This window comes from Labrus mixtus, chromosome 7, assembly GCF_963584025.1.
Source record: "Labrus mixtus chromosome 7, fLabMix1.1, whole genome shotgun sequence".
Classification (NCBI taxonomy): Eukaryota; Metazoa; Chordata; class Actinopteri; order Labriformes; family Labridae; genus Labrus; species Labrus mixtus.
In genome coordinates, this window is record NC_083618.1 from 10,099,959 (window position 1) to 10,114,492 (window position 14,534).

General features: G+C 38.6%; 2 protein-coding genes across 2 annotated transcripts; one reads left to right on the forward strand and one right to left on the reverse strand.

Annotated features, from left to right (window-relative positions):
• The first annotated feature begins 2,423 nt into the window (after window positions 1-2,423).
• Window positions 2,424-6,380, forward strand: cdk2 (cyclin dependent kinase 2). Its single transcript, XM_061042726.1, has 7 exons — window positions 2,424-2,685; window positions 3,795-3,872; window positions 3,967-4,087; window positions 4,199-4,369; window positions 4,467-4,568; window positions 4,664-4,867; window positions 5,356-6,380. The coding sequence occupies exons 1-7, from the start codon at window positions 2,570-2,572 to the stop codon at window positions 5,458-5,460; spliced, it is 897 nt and encodes a 298-aa protein (XP_060898709.1). The 5' UTR covers window positions 2,424-2,569; the 3' UTR covers window positions 5,461-6,380.
• A 535-nt stretch (window positions 6,381-6,915) lies between these two features.
• olfml3b (olfactomedin-like 3b) lies at window positions 6,916-11,023 on the reverse strand. The gene is made up of 3 exons (XM_061042727.1): window positions 10,840-11,023; window positions 9,612-9,897; window positions 6,916-9,080 (listed from the first exon to the last, which is right to left on the reverse strand). The coding sequence occupies exons 1-3, from the start codon at window positions 10,936-10,938 to the stop codon at window positions 8,296-8,298; spliced, it is 1,170 nt and encodes a 389-aa protein (XP_060898710.1). The 5' UTR covers window positions 10,939-11,023; the 3' UTR covers window positions 6,916-8,295.
• Between the last annotated feature and the right edge of the window lie 3,511 nt (window positions 11,024-14,534).

Consider the following 14,534-nt stretch of genomic DNA (forward strand, 5'->3'; position numbering starts at 1 on the left):
AGTTGTCAAACTCACAATTCAAATAGACATTTCTGGGTAAATTATTCTTCTTTGCCTTCACTCTGAATGCTGACAACATGGAAACACAAAGTGTTAGAAGTGAAAATGTAAATTAAATATATAAGTTACAATAAAAAACAATAAATAAGTATCAAATGTCAGCTCAATGTGCAGTACATGATACAGAAAAAAATTAAATGATGTAAATATTACTGTTACAGTAAAGTTACAAAAGATAAGGAAACATTTTAAAGTGAAGAGTTTCATATTTGTTTGTAATTCTCACTCTTGTTTTCCTTCTTTCTTAATTAAATAAGCACGCTTTTTTTGTTCTTTGTGTGTAAAGTTGATTTCTAGAGATGAAGAGAACAACAGAAATAAGAGTAAGAAAAAAGATATTCACTGTAAAGACAGAGTCATTAAGAGTTCTGTAACAACAGTGTTTGGCTGGTTTTTTTTCAAACAGTGTTGTCTCATGGCTGTGAGACTGTTTGGTCTGCACTACATGTGACCCCTCATGTGCTGCAGCAGAGTTCAGGAGGAAACAAATCCCTCCCAGAGAGCACCTGACCCAACATACCATGAATAGTCAACCATTAGCTTATTTTCTCTTAGTCTCCATGATGCTGTATCTTAATTACACTGTTACTGAAGTTCAAGAACTTACTGAATATCATTTTAGACAGACGGACGGCTTCTGAAAGAAAGGAAGGCCATGTCTGAATAAATTTGGAGTTACCGTTGGTTGCTGTAAAAGCAGATTCTAAACAAATGTTAGTACATTTTTGTGGTTTCATTATTAATGTGGAGTGAAAATTGTGCGCTACGTAGCCAAATTTAGAGCTGTTTATTATAATACTATTAAACCTCCTCTTAATGGAGTGATCATCACCACTGTAGCCCTGAACCCTCTGTAGCCGCTATAATGTAATTAATCTATGAAGGGCTGAATATTTAGGGAAACTTACACTAAAATTATAAAGAATTTGAAAATTTGAATTATCTGTACATTTCAGTGTCTTGATAATCTAAACGTTTAAATAGATTTACCACACCACCTGCAAATAAAAGAGAAGAGGTTGAATGACTTCCGTTATAACAAAGTTACATTCATTTTGAGGTTTTAAAAAGACTAGCAAAGAAGAATAATTCACAAAATGAATTATGTGGTACATTTTGATGTTTGAAAGGGAATTTTTACTGAAAGTATGAATGAATAAGGGTTGAGAAAAAAAAGAAAAGAATATTCTGTCTTATGGAAGATTGTTGAATATTCTGACAGTATAAAAGGCATGAAAGAGATAGGCAACAGCACTTAAACATTTGATTTTCATTTCAGCTACTTTAGAGGGACATAATGACTGCAACAGATTGAAACCCAGCGAGGAACAACTACAGGCCTACTTATTACCACTAGAGGGAGCAACTGTGTTTCTAATATTTAATATTTACAGTCTATGGTTTCTCCCCTCTGTCCTGTTCAATGCACCCTCTCCCACACAACTGACCCACCAAACCACACGATTTAAGGTTATACAAAGACAATAAATCGAAAGAGCATATTGGACACCTCCCTGACGTAAGAGTTTCGTGTGTTTTAGAAATTGATGTATGAAGTTGAGTGCTATGTTTTTTTTTTGTCATTTTGTATATTTTGTTGTTTTCTTTTTCCATTTCTGTTTCGTTTAGTGTTTACACGTAAAATGTGTATTTTCTTTTTTTTTCAATAGGCCTCCATGCTAAATCTGGTTTATCAACTTAACTGATTTAAAAACGTATAATAACTCACATCTTACCTAAATTACTGGCTGTGTTTGTACATAGTGTAAATTGTAGTGTACCATCGTTAAATGAATCCAAAACTATTTTACCGCCAGTAAAAAAAAAATTAAAACAAAAAGTGTTATTTTTATTTTTTGCGTTTACTTCCGGCTTTGACGCTGATTACGTACCACGTCATTTTACCGTATGACATGTTGGGTGTGTTTGTCGTGCTCTTCTTTCTCATCCCGAAATACACGGTGCACCTGCGACCACTGACGTTTAAACTAAAATTTTAAATGTATTTTAAGGCCTTTTACCTTACCGTCGGTACCTTTCTGGCACACATCCATTTCCAAGAAGAAGAGTTTTAAGGAGTCGATTTGAAAGACTCTGAAATACCACCCGGCTCCAGTGGTCGGGGTGTCCTGAACGCAAAAAGAAACGCTCCCAGAGTAACGCGGGAAACACCGCTCTGTTGGTTGAGTGTTTTCCACGGAGAAGTAGCAAGTAATCGCCAGGCTAATCCACACATTTTCCGACATTATCTCTATCTGGCCAAGCAAATGACCGGGGCCCGCATTCTTGAGCTGTGTGGTTCTGACTTGAAACAGTTTTCCCGCGACAGGAGCGCTGCCACCGGGCTGTGCTTTGTCCGGACCGCCTGAACGAGCCCAGTGGAGCTGATAGTTACATGTCGGTGCTGCCGCTGCTCCTCCTCTGTTTCTGAGGCCACCGAGCACACACACAAAGAGAGCCTCGCTCACTAGATATACAACATAAGTACTAAAGTTTCTTTCATTTTGAAATGGAGACGTTTCAGAAGGTGGAAAAGATAGGAGAGGGGACATATGGAGTTGTTTACAAAGCCAAGAACAAAGTCACCGGAGAAACTGTTGCCCTCAAGAAAATCAGGCTTGACACGTAAGTTAACAATTAGTGTTGTTATCATCTAGGGGACGAAGAGAGGTCGAGTTCACATTGTTTGGAGCTCATTGATGATTTAACTTTGCTTTCAGTGTGCTTACACTGTTTTATAAAAAGTATGTCTCCATCAGGGTATGACACTGACATTTGTTTTTAGAACAACCACCCTTCAAGACTTAAAGGTTTAGATGCAGAAAATAGATATTTATCACTATAAGTAGCAATCAGTTAATTTACTGTAGTCTGACGTTTCCACAACTCTAAAAATAATCCCCTGAAAATTAAAATCTATTTTAAAAATTCCATCTTTATTCACACTTCATTGCAGCCAATTAACTCAATATATAAAATGTATTTATAATCCGAGGGGTAACAGACTGCTTATTGGTTTTAATGTTTTACTTTTTCACTTAGTTTTCTTGTAAAAAAATAAAAAAATAATAATAATTGCAGGCAATCTTTAATCCCACTGGGTAAATAGTGTGAAAAGGAAGTTCACATGTTGAGTGAATGGCTGAGATTATATGCCAGCACTTGTATGTTTGAGGAAACAAGTCTTCATTATAAGGGCTCACAGGCAACAATCCATAAATGTTAGGGACCACTGAATACATTTCAATAAAATGCATTTTCGCCCTATAGTTGGTTGAATGCATTGTGCCCAACAACCCATGCTCTGTGTTGTTATATGGAAATCAGATAATACTTTTCTGAGACGTACCAAGACACATTATTTCCCAGGCTACAGCAGTTTGCATCAGTGATTCGAATCCTTCAATAAATGTTGACCTTTATGTCAGACACAGGAAAGTGAAATCACTGCTGTGTTTATCTTTCTGATATGTCTGATATGTATGCTCTTGTGGCAGACTGGCAGAGATATATTCTAAGACTACAAGCAGTGCCACCTCAGAGGGTCTGCTGATTGTACTGATGGACTGCAGTTATTTTGTCTCTGAAGTTACTGTTGTTTTAATAAGTTACTTTGATTACTCTGTTGTGATGCACCAGAGAAAGAAAGGAAACAAAAAAAACACAACAACATTTTTGTCAACCTGGAACAATTTTTTAAGCCACATAACGACTTGGTTGTCAATGTATTTCAGGGAAACCGAGGGAGTACCAAGCACTGCAATCAGGGAGATTTCACTTCTCAAAGAACTCAGCCATCCAAACATTGTCAAGTAAGTGACTAATGCCCGAGCTAAACCCTTCTTGCTTTCTAGTTTTACGTTTTCAGCTTGTTTTAAAGTCAACCGTGCTTTTTTTTTTTTTCAGATTGCGAGATGTCATCCACACCGAGAACAAGCTGTACCTTGTTTTTGAGTTCCTTCATCAGGATCTGAAAAAGTTCATGGATTCCTCCTCGGTTACTGGTATCCCTCTTCCACTGGTCAAGGTAAACCTCAGAACCTCAGCTAGATTTACAAAGCAGATCTGTCTTCATCCTTTCAAGAAAGTAAATTCAAGTTTCTGAGTAGACCTAACTAATGCTTGTCTGTGTGTGTAGAGTTATCTTTTCCAGCTGCTGCAGGGCCTAGCCTTCTGCCACTCTCACAGGGTCCTTCACAGAGACTTGAAGCCCCAGAATCTCCTCATCAACGCCCAGGGGGAAATCAAGCTCGCTGACTTTGGTTTGGCAAGAGCCTTCGGGGTACCTGTCCGCCCATACACACACGAGGTAATGTGTTCAGCTACCCAATTTGTCCTACTCATAAAGCATCTGATTTCTTTTGTTTGTTATTCATTGGTAATATGGTTTCTGTGACATTTTCTAGGTTGTAACACTTTGGTACAGAGCACCAGAAATCCTCCTTGGCTGTAAATATTACTCCACAGCTGTCGACATCTGGAGCCTGGGGTGCATCTTTGCTGAAATGGTGATTTGTTTTTTTCAATGATGAGCTCCAATGTAGATAATTGAAGCTGGATCAAATGCAAACATCTAACCAGATGAACTGCCCACTGTTTACAGATCACAAGACGGGCCTTATTTCCTGGCGACTCAGAGATCGATCAGTTATTCCGAATCTTCCGTACCCTGGGCACGCCCGATGAGACGGTGTGGCCAGGAGTCACATCAATGCCAGACTACAAACCGTCTTTCCCAAAGTGGGCTCTGCAGGAACTATCGAAAGTGGTGCCTCTTCTCGACGAGGATGGAAGAGAACTGCTCGGAGTGAGAACATGTCTTGTATTCACAGATTTATCACTTACCTCTGCAAACCAAGGTCCACAAAAAAGGATGTAAAAAAAAAAAAAAAATTAGCCTGCTTACACAACAATGCAGACCACAGGCAATCATCTCGAGCAAAGGACAATTTTGTCCGCTGCTTGTGCTTAATTATAGTGCGTTCTAATTCATAACTCCTTCATGCGAACGCAACAGGAGAGGGGTTGGAGGTGTGACGCTGGAGGAGAGCAGAGGCTTCTGAATAGCGTAGCAGTCGGCAAAGAGCTGTTTTTTTTCATGCTCAAGGGCGACATCTATTGTATCAAAAAGTCACACATTCTTCCTTTAACGAACACTATCTGTAATAGAATTTGGGCTAAAAACAATTCATTTATTAATAAAAACAACCAAACAGATTATCAAAACTGACAATAACATTTTGAAGACATGTTGTTTGACTGTATGTCTCCTTTTCTGCCTTTTTGAAATTGCAGGAAATGCTGAAATATGATCCAAACAAAAGGTTATCTGCCAAAAACGCCCTCGTACATCGATTCTTCCGAGACGTCACCATGCCGGTTCCTCATCTGAGACTCTGAGCCAAAGTAAGAAATCAGGCCATTTTAATGCCACCATGTTAAAGCAATAAGGACCTCCTCGTTGTGTTCACGCTGAAATGGACAGAAAATTTGGACACTACAGGATATGTTGGATCCTGTGATGGATATGTGTTTGAACCTAAAACCAGCATTTTAGACCATGGATGCCCTGAGAGTTCTGCTGTTTCTCTCAGCTGTGATGTTGTCATAGTTGAGACACGTTAACTGTTTCAATATCATTATTTTGCATATTTATGTGCTGCGGCAATTTTGTTTCTGTGATTTTTTAAATTGGGATTGTCTCCTGACTGAGTGCAGGTCAGACAGACACTTGTAGTTATATGCCATTACATTTCCAAAACTTATAAGGTATGATGGCTTTAGGATGTCCACATTTAGTCAATTAGTTAGAGTTAAATATGATTGAATATGTTTGTGGGATAGTGCAAATAAGAAATGTCATGCTTTTAAGACCATGCAGCAGCTGCAGATAAAGATTGTGAGACTACTGTCGCCACCAGGTGTCTCACAAATCCCTCGCCATCTGATGTCAAACACTTTGTGCTTAAAGAACACAGGAAGAAAATAGTGTTCTTTTAGGTTCCATTTTTCCAGAAGTTCCATTCATTTTATGGGTCTAAAGGATCACAAAGTAATTTTAAAACAGCACCTTTGTTAAGCAAACAAAAATGTTTAGAAGTGGTTCAGGTTTTCTGTCAGGATTTCTCACCAAACTGAAGATCTCAGCTGTGTACATAGAGTAGTTCTACACAAATGTTCTTTGTTGTAATTCAGATTTTACAGAATTTAATGTGCTTTTGCATCTTTCTTACTCTAGATTTTATTCAAACCTAATGAACTGTTTTTAAGGATGATGTTTATTTCTAGTTTGCAAAAATAAACTTGTTTCAATAACTGTTCCTGTTCGTTTATGTGAGGATCATTTGGGTACTTCCTCTGGTTCATTTGAAGGTGCAGCGGGGTCTGTCACAGTGGGGGTGTAGGAGGGGATAATAGATGTCTTTCTTCAGGTCTGGAGCAAATTGAAATAGTTTGTGAAATAGCAGAGTCACCTGCTGTCTCACATTGTTACATTACTGCTACACTCCATTCATCTTTGGCTGGACGGATACACAGGTCACATCATCAGACATCAGCTGCAACAAACCCTCATGAAAATCAAAACCAGTCATTCAACAAATATCATACTGAATGGGTTTATTACGCATGCCATGATATACGCCATGTGGGCCAATAGTTGAGCTTAAAAAAAGCGGGTAAAATCAAAATGATTGTAAAGAAATCCCACAGTATTAGAAAAACAGCAGTCCTACATGGTGTGTTTGTAAAGACAGGCTGTTTGGCCTACAGGTGTTATTTTCTTAATTTAAGTTAACGGAAAGCAGAAATAGGAATAGATGAATGGAGGAAATGAAAAACACCAAACAGTAAGTCAAAGATGTTAAGATATACATTTATTTAATATTGCATTACACCAAAGGCACAATTCAAAGAGTATAGCTTTTTTTAATTTGTTGACTTGTTCTTGTAAAAAATTTACACAAAACATGTATGTGCTTAACCTGTGGAATACGAACAAAGCATCAGGAGAGAACTATGACAGAGCTAGACAGCAAAAAGTTTCTTACACAAGATCAGACATTGTTTGGTTAAATATTTTCTAACAGAGCAGCAGAGAGTTGAATGAAATCTTTTAATGAATCCAAACGCATTTCAAAAGACTGATGAATTAAAAACTGTGGCATTAGTATGAAAAAGTTTAACCTAATATTATCTCTGAACATGGCATAGCCTTGGGCAGATTAAATACTGAGTAGTTCAGCAACATGAATGCCTGTTTAAAAACGGATTATTATACATTCTGCACATAATGTTTTAATCTTTGTGATGTCTTGTAAAAGACATCACAAAAGCATCAAAAGCAAAGGCCTCATCACACCAAATCACAGGCAAGAGTGTTGTCATGTCCTCAGCAATGCTACCAGGATTTATGAAGATGACGAACTGATGTGAAGTGTTGGAGATGGACAGATTTTGTTGAGTTAAAATTTGAATCAAACTAATTTGTAGAGAGAAGTTCAGTACGATGTACTCTGTCCTGTAATGGCATTTTAAAGAAAAAGAAACAAGTGCTTAACACAACAAAGTGTCCTAGCCTGGGAAACCTTCAGAAACGTAAACACAGTGTACAGCAAGAGGCCACAGGTAAGTACAGAAATCCTCTACACTGGTAGATACAAAAATCATTATTCAAACATACATGCAGTGCAGTCTAATTAAAAATATGATTTAACACTGAACTAGACAAACTTTAAGAACTTATGTAGATGCATTTTCTACAATCTAGCTAACAATATAACTTTTGCTCATTTTTTTTAAGTGTGTTTCAGTAGAATGACATGTCAAACCCACGATCTCTTTGTGTCATGAATCTGAACACTGATGCTATTTTTTATTTTTATTTCTGTACTGTGAAAATAAGAGGCATACTCTTGAAACTTGCTTGAGTTGTGAAGTATTTTCAAATGAGTCCGACCTTATAATGTCATGACATCATACCATGATTAGAAATTAGAATTAGAAAAAAAGACTGCAGATTTCACACGTCAAGAAAGTTCTATCAGTGTCAAGTTGATTTCTGAAACGTTACAGAAACCACTGGCTACGAAATCAGGTTTATCTTGAAATTCTGAAATTTAACAGAATTCCCTAAAAAGCTTGACACTAACTCAAAGTATTGATTTGTATTGAAGGAGATCAGACTTTGTTCATGATACTTAAAGAGTGTTTGGGTTCACTTATGAACATTTTGGGTCAGATTTCTAGTTTCTTCTTCATGATAAGTTTGTACAGGATCTGGTAGCCATCGTCCCAGGCGTAGAGCAGCTGCTCCTGCGGGTTGTACTTCAGACTTGAGTGGGCTCCATAACGCTTTGGAAAGTAAACCAGCGGTGCTTCTTCGTTGGTCACCATGTCGTTGACATCGAACACACATTGGACGCGAGAGCGACCAGGCTGCTTGGTGTTGTACACTACATACAAAGTGCCACAGATGACGAAAGCCGCCTCTGCGTTTTCTCTAGGACAGTTTGTGTCCCACATTTGCTCGATGTCCAGAGAGTTGGCGTCCATTTTTGCCAGAGAGATGTGCTTATCATTCTGTCGTGTGGAGTAAATGGCCCACAGGCCTTCCTCGTCCACAGCCAGGTCCATCACTGTCTCAGGAGTCAGGCCGTAAACAGGCATGTGGTCCTGCACCGGGAACACTGCGCTGTCTGTCACAGAGCCGTTTTTAATGTTATACTTCACCACCATCATCTCCTCTTCCTGATTTATGTAATAGGCATGGTTGTTGAAGACGACGTGTCCCGTTCCCCTCCAGGCGGATGGCAGCTTCAGGTTCTGGGAAAGAGACAAGCCCTGCGAGCGGGTGAAGTCCTGCACAGATGCAAACTCATGGATGGTGTCGTCATCTGTCCCATTAAAGACGTAGATTTTCCCCGAGCCTCTGTTGGTGTCTTTGGTCCACGTGCCCTTTGGCCCCCCTGCTCGCTTCAAGATCTTCATGGCTTTAATGCTGGAGATCATGTCACTGCAGTCTGCAAATAAGACAGCAACAGGCTTTACATTTTTCTTTGGAGCTGGTGTCTGTTTTCTAAGATGAAGTTCACATTTAGTATAAACATGTATTTATCTTCTTGTCAAGAGTTAGAAAAGATCAAAAACACTTTCAATATCTCCCCGATCATTGCCAGACAGGAGACATTTAGCTCAGCGTTTGGATACTTATTGTCAGTGTGAGGTTTTCAAATAGGCAGCAGACTCTTGGGAGGTCACTGCACCCTGCCACATAAATCCACATAAAATCCACCTTTTGTTTTTTGGTACAGATTAAACTAAAAACATACGACTAGTTAACTAGCTTGCTTTAGAAGTGCTGGTAGGTAGATTCTGTTCCAGTTGGTCTTTTTACTAAGCTATGCTAACTGACTGCTGGTTCAACTTTATAATCAGTGGTTGAGTGGTTTGAAGAAATCTCAGCAGGAAAGTGAATATCTCAATTAAAAAAGTATCTAATCAGAACAAAAGGTCATACTGGCCAAGTGCAGTTTTAGCACATCATATCTTACCTGATAGTTTTGAATACTTGGCCCTCTGTTTTTCCTTTACAAGCGTCACCTCCTGTTCAATCAGCTTGTCGTCCACGTCCACACACGGCTGAGCTCCGTTCTGGGTCTCGAGGTAGTCCATCTCACGCTCAACTCGGTCCACCCGAGTCCCCACACTGTCCAGATTCATCCTCAGTGTCTCTTTCTCTTTGTCCAGGGTCTCCAGCTGGGAGACCATCTGTTGCTTCAGCTCCCGCAGCTCCGAGGCGTACCGAGTGGTCTGCTCATGCCACAGTGAGATCCGGTCCTGGTTTGTTAAAAAAACAAGGTGATCAAGATTAGTTACGCCTGATTTTAACAAACTGAAGTGGTCACATCAAGGATAACTGTTTTATGGGAACCGTCACTGCATTTCTCAAAAACTCTGACAAGCCCATAATTTCATGTTATTTAAAGGCTGAGTGAGCAGACTGGGACAGCGGGCCATAATAAGTAGGACACTCATCCTTCAAATAACCAGGTTCAGGCCACACGTGGCAAGTAAACACCCTGCTCAAACGTCTTCTAAAAAACATTAGGTCCCAACAGTGGGCTCTGTGGCAGACTCTGACCTCGGACCTCGCTCTGGAGTTGACAAATGAAAGTAGATGTTCTCTGCATGTGAGCAGGAGAGTCTGAAACCTCATTAGAGAGCAGCATAGAAACGGAGAGATTAAATTAATCATATTGAAGGGAGCTTTTTTAAATAGATTCTGTTTAAATTACTTTAGACCTGGCATTAAAGTGTACAACATGCTTTATATTTAATCTTTTATTTGTTCAAAATACTTGAGCTATATTTGAACAATTCGTGAGATATGTATTTCTATTCTGAAGGAGAAAAGTCGTAATGCCAGAAGACATTCCTCACAAAGACGCATCTCCCCCACTTTGTTTGTAAACCTAATTAGTTAAAAAAAATCTATTCAGTTATATAATTTTCTATTATATAACTTACAAACTGTAGTTTTCTGCATAATTCTTTCACATTTCTAGACTGATCAACATTTAAATTGCATTTTTTTTCTCTCACTCTCTTCACCCAGACAAGAAACTCATTATTTCAATTTCAGAGAGCTGTATTTCCCAGCATTTTCCACAGGATTTGCCCACATCTGCGTTCCATTGCCTTTGCCCGGTCCCTGTAAGTTTCCTCTCCCAGGGACTCTGGAGCTCAGGGCTCAACAGGGAGGTTAAGTTAGTCTCTTACCTCTATAGCAAGCAGCCTCCGCTCCAAATAGTCAATCAGTGCCTGGTGCTGTGCGCTGGCAAGACAGGCCAAAGTAACCAAGACAACAAGTCCTCTCATTTTGTGTCACTTCAGTCTCTCAGGCTCCTGTACAGATTTTTTTGGACTGGAGTGTGGAGGAGGCAGCAGATTCCCAGAGGTGGGCTGGAATGTTTTACTAAGCTGTCGGGGAGGAGCCAAAAACATCTGGAGTAGATGGTCTAAGAGGGACTGTGCAGGTTTTATTTTTACCTCACATTTTATTTCATTGATGAATTAAAAAGCCATGAAGCACTCAGTCTGTTGATTATATGTATCTACAGCTTCAAAGAGGTTGGTGAGATTTTTTTATTTTTTTTTCAAACAGGATATTAATGAGGGACCAAATATTACAGGAAGAGGAGGTGTAACGACAGTGGAAGTCAGGAGGCAGTGTGGCACCGTGCTCCTCCAGACCATGAACTGATCGATTTAAACCAACTTTATTTATAAGAGTACTCATGTAAAGCACAATTTGAACTACTCCACATATGATTTTATTAAATGTGGTCCTGAGCTCTAATCCAAACAGGTGTCTTTATTTTTGGATGACTGAAACAACAAATGAGCCTCAACTAGCAGGACATGAAAACTCCAACAGGACATGACAAATGTTACAGATGGATCTAGAGGTTTGACGATATTCATTTATATTAGAGTAATAATCCCACAAAGGGAGACTGTGGAGCTTAAAACCTATAAAGACGCAAGAATGGTGCAAAAACCTTAGTTGCTAACACATATTCCATCATGACATAAGTATTCAAGACTGAAGAATTTCAATAGAAAAACAATATATTTGATAAAATATGTCATTTAATCACATAATGAGCAAAACAAACTAGCAATAACTATACATGTCTGACCACACTTCACAGCTGATGCCCTCAGGAAGTGCTTCAGGTTGCTGCCCATATAGTCATCTCATCTTTAAAAGTGCAGGTAACTGAAAATGTGTGACTTACTTTGTGCCAGCACTTAAATCTCAAGTGCAGATCCTTTAAATACTGTCTGTGTTATTCTTGTCCTGTTGCTGCCTGTGAGCGTTGTGTGTTGTGTTTAGTCAGCTTGCCTTTCATAAAATTCATTCAGTTTTTTCCACACTGGTGAAAACATCATGCTGTACCAAAAGCAAAGATCAATGATCTCGAAATCTAGGTGTGCATATGTCCTGTAATGCAACAGCTGTGTCTGCAGTGTGTCTGCAGCATTACCAAAGCAGTAGTTATGTTGGCTGGTGATGAATGACAGTGAGGAAGTAGGAAATATTGTTCAACCTGTGCCTGGTCTTCATTATAAGATCACCTACCTATAATAAAGTCAGAGCGCACCCTTTCCTTTGACTGTATTTATACAAAGCTCAAAAACTCTCATAGGCTTTAACTAATTGCATGATGTCCATCCTGGACTGTTGAGTTTTACAGGATTGTGCCTCATTTTCTTTGGGCTATTTTTAACCACACGGTATAATTTCTGGTAGATGAATGTTTGTGGGGGACAGACAAGAAGTAGCCTGTAGTTTTCTGTAGCAACTGCAGTCTGTCTTTCATTTCTGTTATTCATTAAATGGCATTATGTAAATATTACCCTTGTGCACCCAGAGGGGTAAATCAATTTTGCAAATCAAAACAGTATTACTTTCATGCCATAAAAACAACAATGGCATTGCTTTGTATTTTCATATTTTCAGCACCACCACAGTATGTCTGCCCACACAGGCTCACTTTGCCCTAACCACAGACAGCAAGGTGACTTTTATCTCTATTTAATCAAACCAGGAAGTGGGATAGATGGCATCTACTGTACACTGCTCGCTTGTACTCTGTACACTCATGTACAATTTAAGCTTTAAACTAAGGGTTCTTTTTATATTATATTTTATATATATGTAAATATATATTAAAAGCACTAATATAACTGTTCTAAAACTCTAGTTCTATATACATTTAATAAAAAAAGAGTGAAGCCCTCAAATAGAATGAACAGTTGCCTGTGCTTGGAAACACTACAGCCCACAGAAGAAAAGGGCAGAAAAGCAGAATAATGAATTAAGAAAATCATTAAAGGAATAAGAAGATGTTGCAGGGTCAGAGGTATATAAAACATGGACACAGTCTCAGTGACGTCACTCATTGGTCACTGAAGGGTCATTTTGTTGCCCAACAATGGTGGATGCCATATTGAAAATGCCATCTCAACCAAAAGTTAGGTCAACTTAGTAACAGACAATTAGGTGAAGTCGAGGTAGGCCTTTTACCTCCTGACAAAAATGCTACAATAAGCCTGCCCTGCATGTTACTTTCAGGGCATTTAAAGCCAACCTCAAGTGGACAGTTGAAAAACTGCACTTTATTTGCACTTTCACTTTGGCTTCATTTTGAGATTGCCACCTGGTCACAGGATTACATTCACTATCGATAAATTCAAAGACGGCAATGCATTTCTCTCAGCCTTGGGTACATTATGTGGTCTGTTTTTATACATTTAAATATTTCTACACAGCAATTAAGTTCTCCAACAGTTTACCAATAGTTTCTCAACCAAAAACAGAATGCCACATTTCTAGACCGCCCTCCATAAAATATAGACGTATAGGTTGTCAATGTAAGGAGATTGATTTCAGGTAAATACATGTCTTAAGAAATTCTCCCAGTAGACCAGGCTTTGTTTCCTACGTCTTTCTTTGTATTGTTCTTTCTTATGGTAATTGTAAATGATTGTAATGCCCTGTAAATTTATGACTTTCTAGTACCACAGCACATCTCCACTGGACAAGGCTTGTTTGCTTAAAGATATGTTCATTTGAATAAGAATCCTCTTTTTCATTATTTATTTGGTTAAGCCCTGAATCAGACAGGGCAGACACGTAGCTATAACAACCTGGAGAGACTACCGTGTGAATGTATTCATGTGCTGTGTAAATATAATGTAAATATTTCTGTAATGTGACTCTGAGTTACATAAAAAGCTGAACTTACTGGTAGAAGATGCCTTTGTTAGCTCAGAGACAGATCCCACTGTGCTTTATTTACCATTACAAACCTGTTTTTAGCTTCCTATTATAAGGAATTTGACAGAAAGGTAACAATGGTGTTTTAAAAGGCGAATTGTTCTTTTTTCTTATTATTTTTCATCAAACAGGAACTTTGATGTTGGAGTCCAGTCTAATTTATTTAACAAAATAAGAGTAGCATACTGATTTTTGTTATTGCACTCCTGTCAGGGTATCTATTGACAGTTTCAAGACAGGTTCAAATGAATGCAGCAGAATCAGAGGTATTATCGTTTTCCTTGTGAATGCTTCTTTTCCTTGTCAAGATTAGATGTCATAATGCAAATTCCACATAAAACAGTTCAATCACTGATTCGGGTGTTTTATGCTAGCAGTGCCTAAAGTATGCTTGAGTCAATTTTTGTCAATTGTTTCCTTATAGTTAGCTCTAACACATGTTTGTAATTGTGATAGTTTGCTATTCTTCTGAAAGTTAATTTACTCTTGTGTGTTTTAATTCATTTTCAGCCAATCAATAGCTGTATACAGATGCCCTTATATGGTGTGGAAGTTGTGGTACAGGGTGGAGTGGGCTGTACAACGAATGTCAGCCATGATGACGCTCAGTGATAGTGTGTAAGTGTAC

What these genes read in the sequence shown, in the direction of transcription:
- cdk2 (XM_061042726.1), top strand. Translation starts at nt 2,570, where the DNA reads ATGGAGACGTTTCAGAAGGTGGAAAAGATAGGAGAGGGGACATATGGA. An exon ending in TCCGCCCATACACACACGAG is followed by an intron (nt 4,370 to 4,466) that starts GTAATGTGTTCA and finishes GACATTTTCTAG; the next exon opens with GTTGTAACACTTTGGTACAG. An exon ending in ATGGAAGAGAACTGCTCGGA is followed by an intron (nt 4,868 to 5,355) that starts GTGAGAACATGT and finishes TTGAAATTGCAG; the next exon opens with GAAATGCTGAAATATGATCC.
- olfml3b (XM_061042727.1), bottom strand. Translation starts at nt 10,938, where the DNA reads ATGAGAGGACTTGTTGTCTTGGTTACTTTGGCCTGTCTTGCCAGCGCA. An exon ending in GGAGGCTGCTTGCTATAGAG is followed by an intron (nt 9,898 to 10,839) that starts GTAAGAGACTAA and finishes TTAACAAACCAG; the next exon opens with GACCGGATCTCACTGTGGCA. An exon ending in CAAGTATTCAAAACTATCAG is followed by an intron (nt 9,081 to 9,611) that starts GTAAGATATGAT and finishes TCTTATTTGCAG; the next exon opens with ACTGCAGTGACATGATCTCC.